Source organism: Trachinotus anak, unplaced genomic scaffold, assembly GCF_046630095.1.
Source record: "Trachinotus anak isolate AG129_WGS33_773 ecotype Australia unplaced genomic scaffold, CSIRO_AGI_Tana_v1 ptg000005l, whole genome shotgun sequence".
Lineage (NCBI taxonomy): Eukaryota > Metazoa > Chordata > Actinopteri > Carangiformes > Carangidae > Trachinotus > Trachinotus anak.
Genome location: NW_027273856.1, coordinates 4,591,499 through 4,612,581, shown reverse-complemented (window position 1 = coordinate 4,612,581; position 21,083 = coordinate 4,591,499). Strand labels below are relative to the sequence as shown.

Below are 21,083 nucleotides of genomic sequence, written 5' to 3'. Positions count from 1 at the left end.
TTTTGCCTCTCCCTGCACTGTCCTATTGTTACCTATCATGTTTTATGTTGTATTCTTTTAACTTTGTGCAAATAAATAAAATAAAAAAAAATAAATATTGAATTGTTATAGACCACTGGACAAACAATCTATACATGTGAAAATGCCCTCAAGCCACAGTGTGTTATTGTTTTCTTTGTTGATGCCTGTTCTTGTGATAAATGTAGAAAAAGTCAGTGCTAAAGACAGTTGTCTTTGTGTAAATTGATCATTTTATCTGCAAGTGCATAGTATTGAAATTGATAAATATGTAAGTAACTTTATTTAATTTAATAATTATAAAGGGGATGCCTCTTTTTTACCCCTTGACCACCTGCCCCTAAATATGTCTGTGCACAGGCCTGAGGCTCAGGAAAGGCATGGATTTACAGCAGGGAAGCACCAGGCCCAGATGCCTCCAATTACCATGATGCTCTCCACATCCAGCCGCCCTCTGCATCACAGAAATAAAACATCTAGAAAAGGGTAAACCACTAAGTGGACTCTTAGAGGTAGGCATATCTTTCTTTTGTTCTTAATGTAAGGTATGATACAATCCCAAGTACCTCTGACATAGAATATGAATATCACAAGTAAACAATGAAAAAAAATGATTAGCTGAAAGCTTAAAATTGTCTCTAAATCATACTTTCTATGACAAAAAAACTACTGTATGTATCAGACAATTATTCACAGTGTATAACAACCAGGACTGCTAGACACATATAAGACCCACTTTAATTTACCACATCACCTTGTATGTGGTCACACACTTCACATCATCTGTGGTTCACACAGCTGGGGCTGGATTTCAATTTGTTCGCATTTCAACACACCTGAAAGCTGTGGTGAGTCTGTTGTAAAACAATATGACTTCATGCACATCAACACCCCACAACAACAAATTTGCACAAAGACAGTAACATACTGTACACTCAGTCATGTTAATGTTCATCTTGGTCTCTGTTGTGTAGCTGCACCTGTTACCTTGTTTCTACATTCTTTGCTGAATTCAAAAACCCAAAACTTCATAGGAAAATTGTACTCAAGAAAACATATTTTAATCAAGTAGAAGTTAGATTACTTGTGTACAACTGTACAGATACAAGTACAATGTTTGTCAGTTAAAATGCACTCTGGGTAAATATTTCTACATTAAATTTTTAAAAAGGGACATAGGATAGGTAAAGATATGGTGATAACAATAACATATAATAAAACTAATAAATTAAAGAGCATCTTTAGGCTACCAGGTGTATATGTATTGGTATTTCATTGCTATATACTGTTCCCAGGTGAGAACTGCACTGAAAGCAGCAACCATTAAATTCTAGCCAGGGACTTTGCAGCCTATTCATACAACTGATAATTACACATATACACATATATTAAACACATTATACATATATTAGAAACACCTGGCCCATAAGATTGTGTAGATTCATGACTAAAACTACGTGTATGCAGAAAACCAGAAATATGCATGTACCTTCTATGCAACAGAATTATAAAGTCATGTGTATGCATGGTTTTGCATTACAGATCTCACTCATTGAGAAATTGGATACTTGTGACAAGTCTTATTTCCACTCCCACAGCTAAAAATGGATGAAGGCACTTCCTTCATCAGTTTACATAAAAAGACCCTATCTCCGCCAAAAGTTATCAGGCATAGGCACAGAAAAGAAAGATGAGAAAGAGGTGCAATTTCACTGATTGTGAATTTGAGGCACTTACAAATAGGAGGCAAAAAAGTACATCAGTATATAGATCAATAATAATGACATTTAACAATGCCAAAGGAAACAGTGAGCACACAACAACATTTTTTTCCACTAGATTTCTGTGTTTTGCTGTGTTAACAGTGGTGTCCATAGACTTTATGTCGCAATATTAAGATAGATAAATCAAACAGCTGCAGCTTCTGATAGAATTAGCATGATAGAACAGCAGAAAAAGGAGAGATGTAAACAACATTAATGCAGCGGCTGCAGCTGACACACACAGACAAAACACAAAATACAGCAGATACTGATTTGACACTTTTCATTTGTAGCGTTCTCATACAGTTGATCATAACCTCATCACGTGACTTCTCTAATTCATGTGCATTGATTTCAACATTAAATGTAACAAAGGAAAATACTGAGTTAACAAATACTGAAGTATGAGTTAAGTAACTGATTCTTAAAAATATTCCAAAAAAGTACACAAAAAATAACTGTTACAGTAATGAGTAAATTTAATTTGTTGCTTCCATCCCCAGAAAGACATTCAGTCAGACTGCTGAGTTTTGATTTTTGATTTCTTTTATTGACTCTATGATCTTTGTTAATATAAATGAATGTAAATATAAATAAATGTAAATATCTTGCCTCAGATACTTCACAGAAACAAAAACATTCTTAAATTCTGATTTAGAAAAAACTGTCACATTGTACTAAGCACATTTCTGGCCAATTGTTATAATACAACATACAATGTTGACTGACCTTTGAAAAAAAGATAAAACAATACATATAAATATTTCATATCACATAGGTCAAGCAAACAGTGATATATTGCATTTCATATTTAATTTTAATAAAAGAAAAGCTTTTCTTTGTTGATTATATGTGTGCATCCTTTCAGTGGTATTTTACTGACATTGATCTGTCACAAAATCACAAAAGATTTAATTTGGTATGTGTCTTACATGTGCACCTAACATGTACATTGAGATTTGAAGCTGATTATGTTAATTAAACACAATTTCAGATGTAACTGAGCACTATTTTCAGTGTTTTTTCTCATTTTCTTCTGTTGTAAAGGGCATCTTTTTGGTGATGTTGATCTGTCACACAAAATTATAAAATCAAACTTGGATTTCATTTAATTTGACATGTTTCTTACATGTGCTCCTAACATGTACATGTGCTCCTAAATGTACAGAAAAAAATATTCTAAAATGGGCTCCCTGACATAGAGTAAGAGCTTATTATTATATTGAAAACATGACATCAATCTCAGATGAAGGTGAGCATTAATTGTAGGGTTTTTCTTGAATTGCACTATAGTAAGTCAAACTGGTAAAACAGTATCTTTCTTGTGTACACGATGTAAATATGTGATTTTCTTTTGACATATAAAACAAATAAGGACAAAATAGGCATGAGAGGATAATAATAAAGGAATCTGTGCATCTCTGTAACCACATATCATAGTCTCTCACTTTGCGTGAAATGCCTCTCTGAGACTCTCCTTTGCCTGTTTAAGTGTGATATTTTTCCAGGTTGAAGGAATATCAGCAGGCTTTGCCTTGTATGCTTCTGCAAACTTACTGTTGAACTTTGCCAGTACATATTTCCAGTAGTCTGATGCCTGGAGACTTACATCTGGAGGAATGTTCCAGTCTGGGAAAATTTCTTTGTAACGCTTGTAAGGGTGCCTTTCATTCTTTGTAGCATTACAACGAAAATGGGTGTCGCTGATCACAGATGAAGAGCATATGTCAGTGACAAGGTTTTCTGTCTCCTTCCACATGTACCTACCCAGACCCTCTGGCCGATGCAGTGAAGCCCAGTGCTCATTATGGGCTTTTCCTCCTGCTTCACATGGAGTTTTACAGAATGGACACTGTTTACCACATCCAATCACTCTGGTGAAAAGCTCATTCTGGGGTTTCACATGGAGATGTTTCATTTTCGCCTCGATATTTGTTTTTTTTAAATCTTCTCTAAGAGCTTGTTCCATCTCATTCACAGACACTGTGAGCCAGTGTGCAAACTGTTCCTGGTTTGCGTTATTCAGGATCATGAAAGCACCAAGAGCATCCTGTGAAATAACCAGTTTATCTCCAAGTTCTTTGCAGATATCTTCAACAAATGTCTTCAGGTTTCCACTTTTTTTCATTTTAGCCTTGTTGATAGCATCATTTATGCTGTTGATACCTGACTTCAGATGCCGATCTTCAAACTCGTACATCTTCGCACCATTTGAGAAGTGAGTCACTATCTGGTCAAGTATCCACTTGTTTACATATTTCTCATATGAGTGAATGTAGCTCAAGTAATTTTCAAAGTTATTCTTTGAAAATAAATCCAGTAAAATTGAATACTGGAAGGACATTCTTGTGCTGAACTGCTGTTGTGTCAACATCTCATCAATGATATCAGGACCCAGAGAACGGTTGACAATATCTTTGACTGCAGGCTTCAAGCACTGATTGGTGAATTCTTCTGCCTTCTTCTGGCACTGGTCTCGTTTGTAGAACACATCTTTAAAATCAGCACAAAACTTTTTTTTGTTTTGATTCAGACATCTGGAAGCATCATTCTCATGTAGGAAATCTTCATGCATTTTCTGAAAGTGTCTGGCTGCAAATCCACAGATGTGTTGTTTCAGAGAAACTTCAAACTCAATATCTGTCTTAATATTTAGATTGTTTTGCAGCCTCTCATCAATCATGTGTAGGATCTCCTGAATGTAAGTGTCATGGTAATTGTATTTTCTTTCCATTTTTTCAGTTACATACTCTATGCAAGCATCTATTATGCTGTCTGCCATTTGTTGTACCATCATAATGTGATCTTGACTGTGAAGGCACTTTCTTATTGTGTGTTTCAAGTTTTTCCAGCATCCTTCAGCTGTATATTTGAAAGGCATATGGCTACAATCTGTCAGATGTTTTTGACTCAACAATTCACTTGCATGACTTCCCTTGTGTAACAGATTTAATCTCAGGTAGTGGGTTACACTGGTGAACACATCTGTTGCCTTTTGTTCAGAAACAGACAATTTCTGCACTGTTTCATGCCACATCTTATCAAATTCCTTGTCAAGCTCTTTGTCACTCATCTGGACATTCTTCTTTCGACATTGATCGATCAGTGCACACACTGCCTTTTCAATTTCTTTTGTGTGATTTTCCTTGATTCTATCAAGTTCTGTCATTCCCTGTTTGATTTCTGCTGCTGCTGTGAGCTGATGAAACACAGAGTTCTTCATTTCTCGTCGAAGGCTCTTTGCACTGTTTGCAAAGCCCTCTTTGTATCCTTCTACTAGATGGACATGACGCTCTGTTTGCTTGAAGTACTTTGTCAGGTTTTCAAGAAGCTTTGTCTCCCACTTAGACAGCACTGTGGAGGCTTCATTTTTCAAAGACATGACCAGATCTTTCAGGACAGCTATTTCAGATTTTGCAGCAACTGTGCCAAAATTTGAAATTGTTGTTTCAGAATTTGTAACCCACTCATACATGTCTTTTTTGAATTCCCATTCCCATTTGTTGAATTCAGTGCATAGCCTCATGTATGCATCAGCCACAAGACTGTTTCTGAAGCTGAAGATGAAGTTTTCATGCTTTACTGCAGTCCACAGGCTTGACATCCACTCTTTAAACTCCAAGACATCATTAGCAGATGATTGACAGTTTCCCAATAGTTGGATGATGTTTTTCTTGAGCTCATATACAGCTTCACTGTACCCTGCATTGACTGGTGCCATTGGTGGGTTTCCATTCCAGAGTCCAGGAATGTACCAGTTCCCAGTGTCTGGACTGTACTCCATCACATCTGTGAAGCTCTTGTTCTCCTCTTTCTTCTCCATTTTGGCTGCTGCCTGGGTCATCTCGTTTAACTGTTGCAAAAGCAATTTCCTGTCTCTTGAGTTCATCTCATGGGCTGAAACATCTGACACATTCTGATGAACAAACTGACATTTAGGCTTTTTGCCCACCTCTTTCATCCTGAGAAAAGCATGCACAACTATTTGCAGGATGTCCTTCATTTCTGTTGAATTCTCCATTGCAATATTGATAATGGTGATATCACTCAGCCCAACCACAAGTGTTGCAAGCTCGTTGTCATGCTCATGGCTGTCATCCAGTTGTGCAAGCTCTGGTGACTTTAAGCCCTCAGTGTCAATGATCACCATGAAGTCACAGTTGAGTACTTTTTTGACATTGTCATTGATTCTGATGAGCAACATAAATGCACCTCGAGTGCATCGACCACTGCTGACTGCAAACTGTACTCCAAACATGGTGTTGAGAAGAGTGGACTTTCCTGTGCTCTGAACTCCAAGAACTGTGACTACCAGTATCTTGTTGTTTGGAGACACCAAGTCATGGAGCTGAGAGAGAACATCACTCACCCATCTGAGGGGTATGTTGGATGCATCTCCGTCTACGAGCTCAAGAGGAAATCCATCCAGCAACAATTCTGCACAGAGTTTGGGCAGATGTTGTAATTGTTTATGTGATGGGTCTGTTTCTGGAAGGGAAATTGAAGCTTCATAGATCTGACCCATTTCACGGAAGAAGTGTTCAGTTCCAAGTGAGCTATTGGAAAGTTCTCTGTCAATGTCTTTGATCTCATCTTTGTTGTCTGAATTCTTGCATTTTTCTTTGTACTGCTCCCTTAGGTCAGACAGTTTCTCTCGAGACTGGTTATCAAGGTTCATTCGAATCCATTTGAGGAAATAACATCTCTCTTTCCCTGGGCTTGATATTGCACTGATGAAGCATGTCATTGCAGCTGACATGTCATAGGAGCTCTGTTCAGTCCGAAGTTTTCTTTTCTGTACCTGAAGATCACTTTTGTAAGTTTCTATGTTTTCAGACCCAATTTTTCGCAGCCGAAATTCTTCCTTCTCTAAGCTCGTCAGTTCCTTCCATATTTTGCCTTGTCGGGGAAGCTGATCTTTTTTGTATTTAAAAGTGTTTTGTATTTTTGCAGTAATTTCTTCTGCATTTTTCTTGGCAGTCTGACACTCTGGACAGTTTTCATCAACCAAGATTCCCAGTTTACTGGCAGTGTCAGCCATCTGCTCTATACACATTTTCGTCTCTGAGTTCTCAAGTACATTTCTGACTACTGTCCGCAGAGCTTTTACAAAGAGTGCGTCATTTGTCTCCTTAGTCTTAATAATGATGTTATTAGTGAAGCCCAGCTTGGTTGCTACCTTTTCTGGAGCATCATTACTGAGGTGCCTGCTTTGATGGTTACCCACCAAGAAGATTTGTGCCTTGTAATGTTGGTTGGTAAGCAGCTTGCACTCAGAGTCCAAATTGTCAAAGAACACAAAAACTGCTGCAGATGTCTGACACAGAAAAGAAAACTGTGTTTCAAATGAAGCAATGTCCCCACGAAGGTTAGCTACAGCTACTGGCTCACTGAAAATATCAATGTTTTTGTTTCCACAAGGAAGGTACCAAGTTATTTCAGTCAGTCCATCTGATATTCTTCTTGGACTGTCACCACACTCCATATCATGGTGAACAAAGGTGTCATGGTACTGTTGAGAATTGCTCAGAAGCTTATTGAGAATCTCTGACTTGGACAAGGAGCATTCCCCCAGTCTCACAAAGGATATCATTGGCAGTTCAGAAAGAACAATTCTTTCTTCAATGAAGCCCTTGGATTGTGAAAGGGACTGAGGTCTGTACTTTTTAACAATGTCTCTCAAGGCCCACAGCATGAGTGTGCACTGTTGTGTGTCACAATTAGGAAGCAGCAGAGGCACAGAAAACTGACACATAGACATTTTGAGTGCCATCTCCTGCTGTACAAAACCATCAGAACACAGAAAGAGAGCAGTGATGATGTCGAGAGGGTTTAGCGTGTCACCTGAGCTTGGACAGTTGACCAGATTCTTAAAATCTAACTTTGGGGCTGATTCACATTCTGAAGTACATGCCACATTCCTGGCTGTCACATTAACCAACATTAGTTTCTTGAGAAAATACCATGGAAGATCTGAATGACACTTGGCAGGTTGCTCAGTAATGGTCTTCTCATCAATCTCAAGTATTTCACTCAGGGACAGCTTCTCTTTGTAGTGCTGCTCCAACTCCAGATCCTCCAACAAGCTCCCCAGTTGTGTCTCTGTGGATATCAAGATGCTTGTTATTTCAAAGCAATCATGGGCGCTCTTAAACATGGATCTAAATATTGATTGACAAATAGAAACTATTCATCCATGTGTGTTGAAATGTCAGGTAATGTACACCTTTACATCCTGCTTTTGCATTTGAAATATGCTACATTCAAAAACTTTTCTTCTTTTTTTGTAATTGGACTTCAGACAGTATATAGCAAGTTCTCCTAACTCTCTTAACTATTTTGTTATTTATATTCTTGTAATTGTTATGATAAACGGATAGGTTCCATATCCATTTGCAACTAATGAACTTGAATTTGAGTACTGTTAACTCTTGCAAGAGTTAATGATGCTCATGCACCAAAAGTTGGCACTAATGCATTGAAAAGCTGTTTTCCAAGTCCCAGAAAACATCAGAAGAACTGTGTTTTACGGCGGCACACAAGGATTTATGGTACCTGGTATGCATCCCATGTGCATTGCTGGTAATACAAACAATACATCCACCTTTGAACTTAAACTACTTCTACCACTTCTACCACTACTACTACTACTACTACTACTACTACTACTACTACTACTACTACTACTAATAATAATAATAATAATAATAATAATAATAATAATAATAATAATAATAATAATAATAGTTATTATTATATTATATTAATTATATTAATATATTATTATTTAAAGAACACTTTTCAGAAGCTATGTTACTAAGTGCATGACAAAGACAGCCAAAAAATAAAGTCAATTAAATAAATCAATTTCAAGAGGCCACAGAGAGCTTTAAAGAGAGCGGTCACAGAGAGCTTTAAAAGTAATCAATAAAATATTACAATCTATTCTAAAATGTAATGTACAGTATAAGGAGGCCAAAACAGGATTGATGTGGTTGTGTCTCTTGTTTCAGGTTAAAAGCCTAGCAGCAGAGTTCTTTACAATCTGGAGACAATCAATAGGTTTCTGTTTGAGACAGGTAAAAAAAGGCTGTTGCAATAATCCAAGCGTGATGAAATGAAGGTGTGTCTTTAAAATTTAAAAAAGATCATATTTTAGAAATATTAGATTGTAAAAACATGATTATACAACCTTAGTGGTGTGATACCAATAACAAGGATCTCAGTTTTGTTTGAGTACCACTGAAAGAAATTATTTAACATCCAGTCTTTAACATCACAGAAACAGCCATTCAGAAAACTCAACAGTTCAGGGTCAGTGGATCTAACAGTTGCGAGTCATCAGCATAAAAATTAAAAACACCCTGTCTTTGAATAATGTGCCCAGGGGGAAGCGTTTATAAGCAAAGTAAAATTGGTCCTAAATCTGACCCCTGAGGCACACCATAGTAAACATTAGAAAAAAAGAGACATGGTTGTTCACAGAGATGCAGAATCTCCTATTTGACAAGTAACATAACAACCATTCTAAAATGGTGCCTAATAGCCCCACCCAGCTCCTCAGTCTGTCTAACAGGATGCTGTGGTCAACTGTGTTGAAGGCTGTGATAAGGTCCAGGAGTATGAGTACTGAGCACATGCCATCATCAGCAGCCATTAAAAGGTTATTAGTGACTTTGAGCATGGCAGTCTCAATACTGTGATATTTCCTGAAGCCTAATTGAAACTTTTCAAAGATATAGTTGTTTTCCAGTGCAGAGAGAGGTTGCTTGGACACTATTTTTTTCTGAAATGTTTTGATATAAAAAGCAATTTTAAGTGTAAAGGGAGAGAGGGATCCTGTACAGTTTTCTTTAGCAGCAGGGTCACACAAGCAGTTTTAAAATAATCAGGGACACAACTATTAGACAAGGAACTGTTAAAAACAGAGAGCAAACTGGGAGTGACAGACTGTCTTACTCTTTGTACGAACCTACATGGTAGAATATCAAGAGGGCTGGAGGACATGTTCATATTTGATACTGTATACTGTAAGTACAGAGTAATAGGATAAAACAGGTTCAGGCCTTGTATTTGTGGGTGAATCATATTGGTGTAAAAGGCAATGGTGATTATTGGGGCTCTAATTGAGTCCACTAAATCAGTAAAATGATAATAATAATAATAATAATTCATTCATAATGTAGTGAACCAGGAGACCAGATTTTTCTCATCTGCACTCAGCTGTCCTGCATTTCCTTTTACAGATGCGAATGTTGTCAATTATCCAAGGCTGCTTTCTTACTGAGGACTTGGTGTTGGCAGAGCAGCACGACACAGCAGCTACTCGTTGTGAACCCAGGTAGCACCGGATTTGCAGGAATGGAAGACAAAGAAAATGTTCTGCTGTGTCTCAGTCCACTCGCACACTGCAACTCAAAACAGCTGCGTGCAGGAGGCCTTTTATTAACCACGCCCATCAGGTGGCTCGTGAATCACAAATTAAATTAAATATTTGCCCCATTATTAAGAAAACAAATAAATATCCATTAATTGAGAGCACTATTCAACACCCCCACTTGCTCTCACATTATTACAAACAACAAAAAAAACATTACATTTACATTCAATCAAAAGGGGGGAAAAATATCATCACCTTTCCAGGGTTTTTCTTTTAGTTAACTCTTAGTTAAACTTAGCAAATTTGACTAACTTAAATTTTGTTACAGGTTTGGTCATCAAATCTGCTACCATGTGATCAGTTGGACAATACTCCAATAATACCTTTCCATCATTCACAATGGACCGTATGAAGTGGTATTTTATATCCACATGTTTACACCTCTGTCTACAGACAGGATTCTTAGCTAAAGCAATTGTGCCTTGGTTGTCCTCATACAGCTTAGGTAGTGCATACCGATGTTTATCTATGCCATCTAAAAGTTGTGTGAGGTACAGACACTCTTGAATGGTTGCAGCCAGAGCAATATACTCTGCCTCACAAAGTAGATAGTGCTACAGTGGGCTGCTTTTTGGTCTTCCATGACACTAGAGGTCCGCCCTTCGTCAGGCTTACACAATATCCAGTTGTGCTTTTTCTATAATTAACATCACCAGCCCAGTTCGCATCACTGTAGGCTTGTATATGCAGGTTCTCATCACATTTCCTGTAACACAACTTCTTATCCCTTGTGCCTTTGAGGTACCTCAACACATGTTTAACTGTACCAAAGTGCTGTTCAGTAGGTCCACTACAATACTGTGACAGTTTGCTTACAACAAAACTCAAATCCGGTCTTGTATAGACAGTCAAATAAATCAGACTACCCACTGCCTCTCTGTATATGGAAACATCACTCATCAATGCAGCATCATCTGTGTAGTTCAGTTTTTGTTCACAAGGTGTTGACCTAGGTTTACAATCTTGCATGTTGAACCATTCCAGGATCTTCCCAACATACTTTACTTGTGACATTGTTACACAGTCGTCACTCTGGTTAAAATCAATACCAAAAAAATGTCTTAATCTGCCCAAATCCTTCATTTTAAATCTTGCTGTAAGCATGTTCTTCGCAACATTCATAGCATTTTCATCACTTGCTGCAATTATTAAGTCATCAACCCAAATTACTATGATCACCTTCTCATGGTCTCTTTGCCTTGTGTAAGCAAAGTGGTCAGCCTGGTTTTGTATAAACTCGTTTTGTGTCAGATACTCATGTAACAACTTGTTCCAGTTTCTGCCTGATTGTTTTAGCCCATATAATGACCTCTCCAGTTTGCAAACCAACTCTTTGTCTGTGTGGGAATTTAACTCGTACCCCTCCGGCTGTTGCATGTAAATCTCATAGTCAATGGGTGCATTTAAATAGGCAGTCTTCACATCCATCTGGTGTAAAATCAAATTTTCCTGTGCTGCTTTCTGCATCAAAACTCTGACACTAGTCATGTTAGCGGTAGGAGAAAATGTCTCCTCATAATCTGCACCTATCTTTTGACTGTACCCTTTAGCAACATATCGGGCTTTGTACTTCTCAGATCCATCAGCATTGGTTTTAATAGCATATACCCATCTACCCCCCACTGCTTTCTTACCCTCAGGCAAGTTGGTCAGGGTAAATGTGTTGTTCTCTATAAGTGAATGCATTTCCTCATCCATTGCTTTTACCCACTCTCTTGATTTATCTGATGTTACAGCTTCTGTAAATGACACAGGTATGTTACACATCACTCGATAACTAATCCATGTTACTCTGAACTTGATCAGTCTCCTCATCAGACATACATTTAGATACATGGCTATCTGTGAATCTGTCTGGCATTCTCCTCTCTCTAGTGGGGTATCGGCTAGACTCAGGCTCACACTTGACCTCAACCGTCTGTGGTTGGTGGTGACTCACTTCAGGTTTATGCTCTGCTGCAACATGTTGATCTGGACTTCTGGACCTGTGCTGTGTGAAGTCTTCATAATCAGGTGTAAAACCAGTCTGTGTCTGTTGTTCTATACCTGACAATGTATGCAGGGCTGTTTTTGTCGTAACCGATAAAAACACACTTTTCACACCTTGGATCACGTTTTCGCTTGTCTTGTTTATAAGCAAAACACTCTGAGCCGAACCTTTGCATTCTAGACAAGTTGGGCCGTCTTCCTGTCAACATTTGGAATGGTGTCTGCCCTGTGCGTTTATTAACACCTATTTCTAATCACAGCAGCAGTTTGGACCGCATAAGTCCACAATTGTTTTGGCATACCACTCTCAATTAGCATACACCTTGCCATGTCAAAAAGTGTGCGCCAATTGCGCTCAGCAGTATCATTTTGGCGAGGAGAGTAAGGTGCTGATGTCTGATGTCTTATCGCATTTTTAATGAGCAAAGTCTGGTACTGGTAAAGTCTGGTTCCTGTGAATTCTGTACCATTATCAGATCTGAAGTATTTCACCTTGCCATATGGGGCTGTATCAGCTAGAAACTTCTCTGTAGCTAGGACTGTGTCACTTTTGTTCTTTAAGAAATATACAAACACTGTACTGGAAAAATCATCAGTAAATGAAAGTGCATATCTGCACCCATCTCTAGACTCTGGGTGGATTGGTCCTGCCAAGTCTGTGTGTACAAGCTCAAGAGGGGTTTTAGCCCTCACATCAGGGTCTCTATTTCGGGTCTGGTAAAACTTCCCCTGGGTGCACACTTCACAATGTAGAGGTTTGTTTGTTGAACCTTTAATTTTCATACCGTCCACAACATCTTGTAACCTCTGAATGTCATTGTAGTTGCAGTGTCCCAGTATCTCATGCCAATTCTGTATGTCATGACAACCCTTGCATTGATCATCACATTCACCATTATTTACTGTGCGCAAATAAAATAGTCTATCATGTACGTGAATGTGGAATTTGGTACCGTCTTGGTGGATCAGAGCGTTGTGATCTGACATTGTGTGGGAAAACAAATAAACATCCATTAATTGAGAGCACTATTCAACACTTGGATTTAACCTTAAGAGGTGCAAGAGTATTTAGTGAGGATAAGCAGATGGAGTTGAAATGGTCGGCTAGATCTTTAGTGTGGGAATATTCGGACAGGTGTATGCTTTGCCTATTGAATAGTGTGCAGAACTCTGAGGCACTTCGCTCATTAAAGATGCGAGTGCATAAGGAACGAAGTGGGACAGACAGTTCATTTAGATTAATAGCTTCAGCCATGTTTGAGTCAAAAATTAATCACAGTGCTCCCAAAGTTTATAAAACTTATCTGAAACAACATTAATTAATGTGATACACCTTTTGTCACTGCTACTTCTAAATACAGTGAACTACGAACATGTGTAAGTGACCTTGTAGAAATACTTAAGTAGGCCTAGCTGCCTTGGACTTCACTGAGCGAGAGGACCCAGTTGGAGATGCACAAGACCTGGGGAAATATGACAGCACTGGAGACTATTGGTTCCCTTTATACTGAACCACGGTCACTCAAGACTGAGATTGTGAGCATTATTGACACGAGGGTCACCCAACTCTTTTTTTTGTTTTTTTTGGGCTATTTATGCCTGACAGTGGAGACTGACAGGAAAGGGGGTAGAGAGAGGGGAATGACATGCAGGAAAGAGTCGGACCGATCGGGAGTTGAACCGGTGACCGCCTGCTAAGAGCGACTTGCGCTCAAATGGTATGCGCCCTAACCACTCGACTACCGGGCCGCCCTGATCACCCAACTCTTGACCAGTATCAGGGCTGAAGTGACAGCTTTCAAACTCAAAACCAGTGCTGCGAATGAGTATGCTAACAAGCTAACAGATTTAGAGCGCATTGTGTCTAGTGCTGCTGATACACTCATAAAGCTGAAGCAAGAAGTTGGGCCCTTAAACAAAGTGGTAGATCATTTTAAGCACCTGAAGCAACTACTGAAAAGAAAGCCTGATCTTCTGATGAACTGCACAATCACTATATATTAAAAATCTTAGGTTTAGTTCACAAGAGCTTTATTTGCTCTCTCCTGCTGCGGCCACAGAAGGTTATGCTGTGTGTTTGTTGCCAGATGACAAGCCTCCTCTGGCAGGACTTTGTATTTAGTTCATCTGGTGATCCTCAGTTGTTTGTTTTTCACTGTAATAGCCAAACATCCATTTATTGAACCTATTACTTGATAGAAATATAAGGTCTACTTTGAGTGTTTACATATATCTACTTATTATTTTCATTACTTTTTAAGCAAGGCCACTTGAGTGTTTAATTCCTACGCTACAATGATCCTGCATATTTTTTAAAAACAAAAAAAAAACTCAGCTCTATGATAAATAATTTCTGTGTTGTAATGGAAACTCTGCGATTTTGCCAGGTTTTCTTTCTCCAATACAGGACAATGGTGTAAATCATGGTAACATACAAGGAGGCTTTACTTGTGCCACCTGCAACATGAAGTGGCTGAATCACCCAGTAAAGAGCAGTAAAGTACTAGCCCACCTGAAATCTCTGTCCTCAGACATAAAGTCTCTTCAAGAAGCCCACTTAAATAACAACTCCCAAGTTAGGCTATGGCTAAGTAGATGAATTATGAAACTTATCACTGATCTTTTTCTGCAAAGCTAGGGGCATATCTATTTTAATTCTCAAAGGTGTTCCATTTAGACGCCAATTAACAAAAACAGACGCACAGGGTCGCTACCTTTTTGTCACTGAGGAAATCCACTCGCTCCACTCGCTACGTTCTAGAATCTTTGGCTGCTACTATTTTGACCCTTTGACAGACCCTTACTTGTCAAGCTGCCACAGACACTTCATACAAAGATTTTACATGGCTGAGCAAGATTCTTAATGGCAAGTCATGTCTATGGGGCAAAAGGGAGACGGTTCCGTTCTGCATAAAGGGGCGTGTCGGGAGACCTAATGTGTTTAAATCCAATGCCTGAATCGTTAGTGAAATAAAAATATAACTTACCCAGAGCTTGTCTACAGATAAATAAATTATCAGACATCTTCATAATTACATGTCAGACATGTTAACGTTAGCTTCTAGTTCAGACAGACTGATGGTTATGTGTTGTCAAGCAAGAGAAAACAGTTCTGAAATGCAAAATAATAGAATTTGAATTGTGATAAAACGTGATATTTATCACGATTGACTATTGAAATTCAGCGATTAACTGCCCTGGTTAAACCTATATTGACTACTTCTTGGTAGACTCTAAATTATTGCCTCACATTCATAGTGAAATATAATATAATATTGATCTCCAGTCATAGCCCCCTTACATTTGTGATAATTTAAATGTTCTGCATTCTTCTTGGCCATTGTGGAGGATGGACCCCCAGTTTATTAATGATTCCAAAGTTTCTGAATATTCAATTGGGCAAATGAAAGTATTTTTTTTTAACCAATAACACCTCACAGACTTCCCCATGTTTATTGTGGGAGACTCTAAATGTATATCTGAGGGGTTGTATAATTTCCTATTTGGGGCATAAAAATAAACTAAAGCCAGGCTTCTAGAGTTGGAAGAACAAATTCATTAGTTAGAGAAAGAGAATGCACGTCACCTCATTGGACAAATATAAACAAAATTTGGAGTTCAGGTTTCAGTATAATCGGATTGTTCAGACAAGATTATTTTTATTTGATTTGGTAAGAAACCCCAAAAACTGCTTGCCAGACAACTGCCCAAATCTGAAAATAACTGCACAATCCACTGATTCTTCTTACCTCAGTGAAAGATTTTAACAAGCACTTTAAGGAATTCTTTTAAACCCTTTTTCTTCTAAAACAAGTGCAGAGTGATATGGAAAGCTTTATTGAAAGTATCAATCTTTGCTCCCTCTCACAAGAGGATTGCACCTTCTTAAACAAAGACATCGCCACTCGAGTTGAAAGAAACATTTAAAAGTTTGAAAGGAGGCAAGATTCACGGCCTTGATGGGCTCCCTTCCCAGTTCTACCAAACATTTACCAACAAACTTACACCTTATATGCTTAATATGTTCTCTCAGGCTCATAGGCTCTCAGGCTGACATCCTCCACTTTTAAAAAATAAGAACTCAAGCCCTCTGTATTCCTCACACTATTTGTCTTTAGCAGTATTCTGGTGTCAAAATGTCAAAAATAATGAAAAGCATTGTTCAGTATGTAGGAGCGTAACTATGGAGGGTAACATTGTGTTTTCCAGTTTGACCTTATGATGGTCCTGTTGTTTCACTATTTCTCGCACATTGCAGCATTTTCTTCGTTAATGGAGGGCTATGATGACAGCAACTCTGCAAATCAAGAGGCTACTGATGATGAGGAATTAGTTTTTGTGGCTTTCATGCATCTGGTCATTTAAAAGAAGTGGAGCATGAGTGTGACAAAGCTTGTTCAAATGACATGCACTCTGAATGGCACAACAATTAGGATACACCCAAGCAGACAAGTTAGGAGTAATGAGGGACTCTCATATACAGATACAGTCATTATGTCAGCTGCCTTGACCTTTCTGCTAAACAGACTACAGAAAAAGAGAGAGGTGCCACGACTGTCAAATGCTGATGGATGCTCTGAAAGCCTTTAGTTTATCCAGAAACAGCTCTGCTGAAATAACTTGGCTGAAAAATAAAATTGTGGCAAATAAAAAATGCACATGCGGATCCACACTCAACTGCAAAGCAGTGATAAGTGGAACCCAATGCACACAGCCATGTTGTACTGATACCAAGCAAGTGACTGTGATTAGTGATTACTGTGCATTTGGTTTTGGGAATGTATGAGAAGTTACAATAAGCTATGGGTAAAATAGTACAGTATATACTTGAAATGAAACCACTTTGAAAAATAAGAAAAACATCATAGTGATTGTAAACAAAAATAATTTGACAACATATATTTTGTTACTGTCTAATACTTCCTGAAAAGTTAACAAGCAACAGTCCCAAGAAGATCTCATTAGGAAAGACGGCTAACCTCTAATCACTGTTCTTAGGCCATGACTTTGAAGGGGCTTTAATATCAAAGAATTCACCAAAGGGATTTTGTTTGTTTTTGTTTACACTGAGGTCTATATTTGCATTCATATGATATTTCCATTTTAGATAATTATTTGTACAGTCAGTGCATCTGCAATCTTGAGAGAACTTTCTGCATATTTTTAAATTTTTTTATTCCAAAATTACCCTTTACTTACTTGTGTTTACAGGTGTTATGGCAGGTCTGTTCATATTTTCTTTCTTCACTTCCTCAGGGGACTGGAAGGACTTTGGTACTTCTGGCCCCAAATCCATTGTCTCTTGCACAATTTTCCCCTCCCTGCAAAAAGTCACCACGTAGCTCTCCTCTTCACCTGCAGGAGTATCCAGATGTTGAGACACTGGCTTGCTGCTGACATCATAGACTGTTAATGCCACAGGAGGGCAGGAAGCTGTGGAAATGACAACAATAGTGTTGATAAGGACTACTGTACATACAGACTTTAGACAAAATGTATTGTCTTTCTGTTAAAGATTGCATGAAACTGACCTTTAACACCTGCATCAATCTGTTGACAGTCACCCTTATTGTCAAACCATGGACTTTCTTCTTCTACTTCCTCAAAGTAAAGCTCAACGAATGAGTCTTCACCACTGATTGCCTTGATGAATAAGAGAAATATACATTACCCTAAACACATTATTTTCTAGGTCAGTATTATTTTCATTGTATCTTTGTTTATCTTTCTGAGATGTTCAAACGAGCTGTTTACCTCCATTGTGAGCACACTCTCAGTCATCCCACTCTCAGTCCAGGTTATTCGAACATGTTCTCACTGAAAGTAATGACAGACAAATCTATAAGGCTTCATTCCCCAAGTACTATCAATATCCCAGCCTACAGCCTGTCTGGCTGCATAAACCAGAAATAACCAAAACCCCCACGTAGGTAATTCCCCTCCCTTAACTGTTATCAAGCTGTGTGAGACCCATCCAGAATCACAAGGAAGTGGGGGATAAGACATGGATAGTTTTACAAGGCCAGTTTCTTAATTACACAGTTGATAGTAATCAGTCTTTAAATCCTGTGTTCAGGGTTTGAAAATGTACAGTCTAATGCTGGGAATTTTTTCATAATTTTTTATTTACTTATTTATATTTATTTTATTTATATTTTGTATTCCCTTACAATTTTTTGTTCATTCTGCTTGATCCATAGAAACAGTTAGTGTGTTGGTCCATTGCAGTTACAAAACTGTGCCATTTTAGGGAAACACTCTGCAGATACAAAAGAAAGGACAAATGATGTGACATGTTACATTATTCATACATTTCACACATTTCTCCCTTCTTTCAAAGGGCAGAGCTCTAACAGTGTACAGCCACTGTGAGCACAACTGTACCTGCTTTGCCTGGCTGTGGGGCCTGAAGCTGTGAAGGTGGATATGGTGTGCAATTAGTCTGTGTTACACCCATTATAAACTATTGCGTTCCAGCCAGAGCTGAAGCACAGTCATAATGAAAGCTACAGTCTGTCTGAGTCAACTTCGTCAACAGATGCTTGTAGACAAATAAAACAATGCAGTGAGTTAGGTTAAGTACCGTAATTTCTGGACTATAAGCCGCTACTTTTTTCACACGCTTTGAACCCTGCGGCTTAAACAACGATGCGGCTAATCTATAGATTTTTACGGGCTAACAGCCTCCAGGGGGCGAAAGTGACATTGAGAGCGAAAGAGAGACTGAGAAAGTGTGTGACGAAGTCATTCTGAGGCTGTTCAGTTCCGACACTGAAGACGACAACTTCAGTGGTTTTAGTGCGCAGGAGGAAGATGAAGATAGGGATCAGTGACTTTTCTGGTAGGCTAACGGCCTACGGCTGCTAGGCTGGTTTTTTTTTTTTTAACCAGTCGTGTTACTGCTGTGACTGCTTGTTACTGCCGTGTTACAGGCACTGTTCGGAAAAAAGCACTTATTAAAATAAAAATAAAAAAAATCTTTCTGTGTAAATATCTGATGTTACAACGTGGACACCTGCGGCTTATAAAGAGGTGCGGCCTATTTATATACAAATTCTTTTTTCTTTTTCAATTTAGTTGGTGCGGCTTATATTCAGGTGTGCTCAATAGTCCGGAAATTACGGTAGATCTGTTAAATAGCTGTGTTAGTAGTTGTGTGTCAAGCTACACACAAGGTATTGTGCCACACTGTGTGATGTTGACAGGTGTATCCACCCAATTCAAATTAAGCAGGGTAGGCTAAACAACAGACATACCTTTGTTTAATGCTATACAGTTCAACAGCAACACAGACCGCAGCTTCCAAAATACTAATCCAGTTGAATCAACACATTTTAACACAGTTTCACCAAACTGAACTGAATATTATAAAATTCAAGGAGGATTTTTTGTAGGATTGTTGTTAGTATTAGACTGAATTGGTTTTAGCGAAGTGTTCCAATAAACAACTAGTGTATATTATAATGCAGGTCAGCCTTCCTTTGTGGTTCAGAAGAAATGCAGACATATTGCAAGATATCACAAAACTTATTGAATAGGAACATCCATGTCCTGCCAAAGAAAATGAGTTGTTAAACCAAACATGAGCATCAATCAGAAATGGTAAAATGACACGCAGTACTCCTGTGGGAAACTCCCATCAACTCTCATTAAGCAGTGTTCTCAACCCAAAAAAGTATATTTGCATGTGTCCCTTTAGTGAATACCTAAAAAAACTGCAATTATAATAATCATAAAATATGTTGCACTTCCCAGGTCTGGTGGTGTGTCATAAATAATATATATCATCCACTCCTCTGTTAATAAAAATAAAAACATTGGAAACACAGTAAAACGTTTCCTTTGCCAAGTTTTAATCAGAGTTTACAGTGGAGGCAGTGAAAGCCCTGCAGTATCAGATTACATCTGTAATTAATTGTCCAAATAGCAGCTGTATTGTTCACTGAAAAAGCAATAGCATATATAAAAACCCACCTTTTACAGAAGATATTCATCCATGGTAATACAGCATTCTTTTAGCCAGGAGTTTTTCTCTGTTCTGCAGGATTCATAGATGAAGTATTTGTCCTGTTGCTGCAGATTAAGACCCAAAATTCTCCACATATGACAGTGCAGTCCTGCAGCACAGACCCCCGCTTTTATTCTGCAGATTAGCCACTTTCACTTTTGGTTTCATGATCATGTGATTTACTAGAAAACTAAAGCTGTTTCCAGTAAACTGAAAAAGAAAACTTGATAAAATTCACTTCAGATGGCTTAGTGCATTAAGATGTATCCCCTGTTGTATCGTAGAATTAATAATAATATAATAATGTGTTAATAATAATAATTTAAGAAATGTATTTATTATATAAATAAATTGAAAGAGATTGTAACAAATGGGGGCACAGAGTCTAAACCCCTCCTGTAGTGGCACGCATAAAGTTAAATAACAATGGGAATGTGGTTTGGGAAAAGACATACCACCAGATGAACAGGATACTATTATACAACACTAATTATTTATCAAAATGTGTTAATAAACTTAGGCAGATTGATATTTTATACTGAACTTATATAATTCCACAGAAGTTGAATAAAATGAATCCTTATATACCAGAACTATGTTCGCATGGATGTGTAGAGAAAGTATTTTTAATACATATGTTATGGCTTTACCCAGAAATAAGACAATTTTGGGTAAGAGTACAAAATATGTTCTGTTTAATATTAAAGGTGGATGTATAATAATGCCCAAAGATGTGCTTGCAGGGAGTTAAAATGGATGGAGTGAAATCAGCTGTAACAACACCTGATTACATTGGCTTTGCTTTCTGTGAAAAGGATGATCCTTATGAAATCAAGGAAACCAAATTCACTTAGTTTGAATCACT

The 21,083-nt window shown here is 38.1% G+C and overlaps 1 protein-coding gene across 1 annotated transcript; it reads right to left on the bottom strand.

Moving 5' to 3' along the window:
• Window positions 1–1,101: 1,101 nt before the first annotated feature.
• On the bottom strand, window positions 1,102–20,369 carry LOC139621407 (interferon-induced very large GTPase 1-like). Its single transcript, XM_071477904.1, has 5 exons — window positions 20,185–20,369; window positions 17,965–18,027; window positions 17,742–17,853; window positions 17,410–17,643; window positions 1,102–7,883 (listed from the first exon to the last, which is right to left on the bottom strand). The coding sequence occupies exons 2-5, from the start codon at window positions 17,989–17,991 to the stop codon at window positions 3,226–3,228; spliced, it is 5,031 nt and encodes a 1,676-aa protein (XP_071334005.1). The 5' UTR covers window positions 17,992–18,027; window positions 20,185–20,369; the 3' UTR covers window positions 1,102–3,225.
• Window positions 20,370–21,083: the final 714 nt, after the last annotated feature.

Excerpts from the sequence above, each read along its gene's own strand:
- LOC139621407 (XM_071477904.1), bottom strand. The coding sequence starts at position 17,991 with ATGACTGAGAGTGTGCTCACAATGGAG. Across the intron at positions 17,854-17,964 it reads AGAGTGTGCTCACAATGGAG|GCAATCAGTGGTGAAGACTC; the intron begins GTAAACAGCTCG and ends TTATTCATCAAG. Across the intron at positions 17,644-17,741 it reads GATTGATGCAGGTGTTAAAG|CTTCCTGCCCTCCTGTGGCA; the intron begins GTCAGTTTCATG and ends TCATTTCCACAG.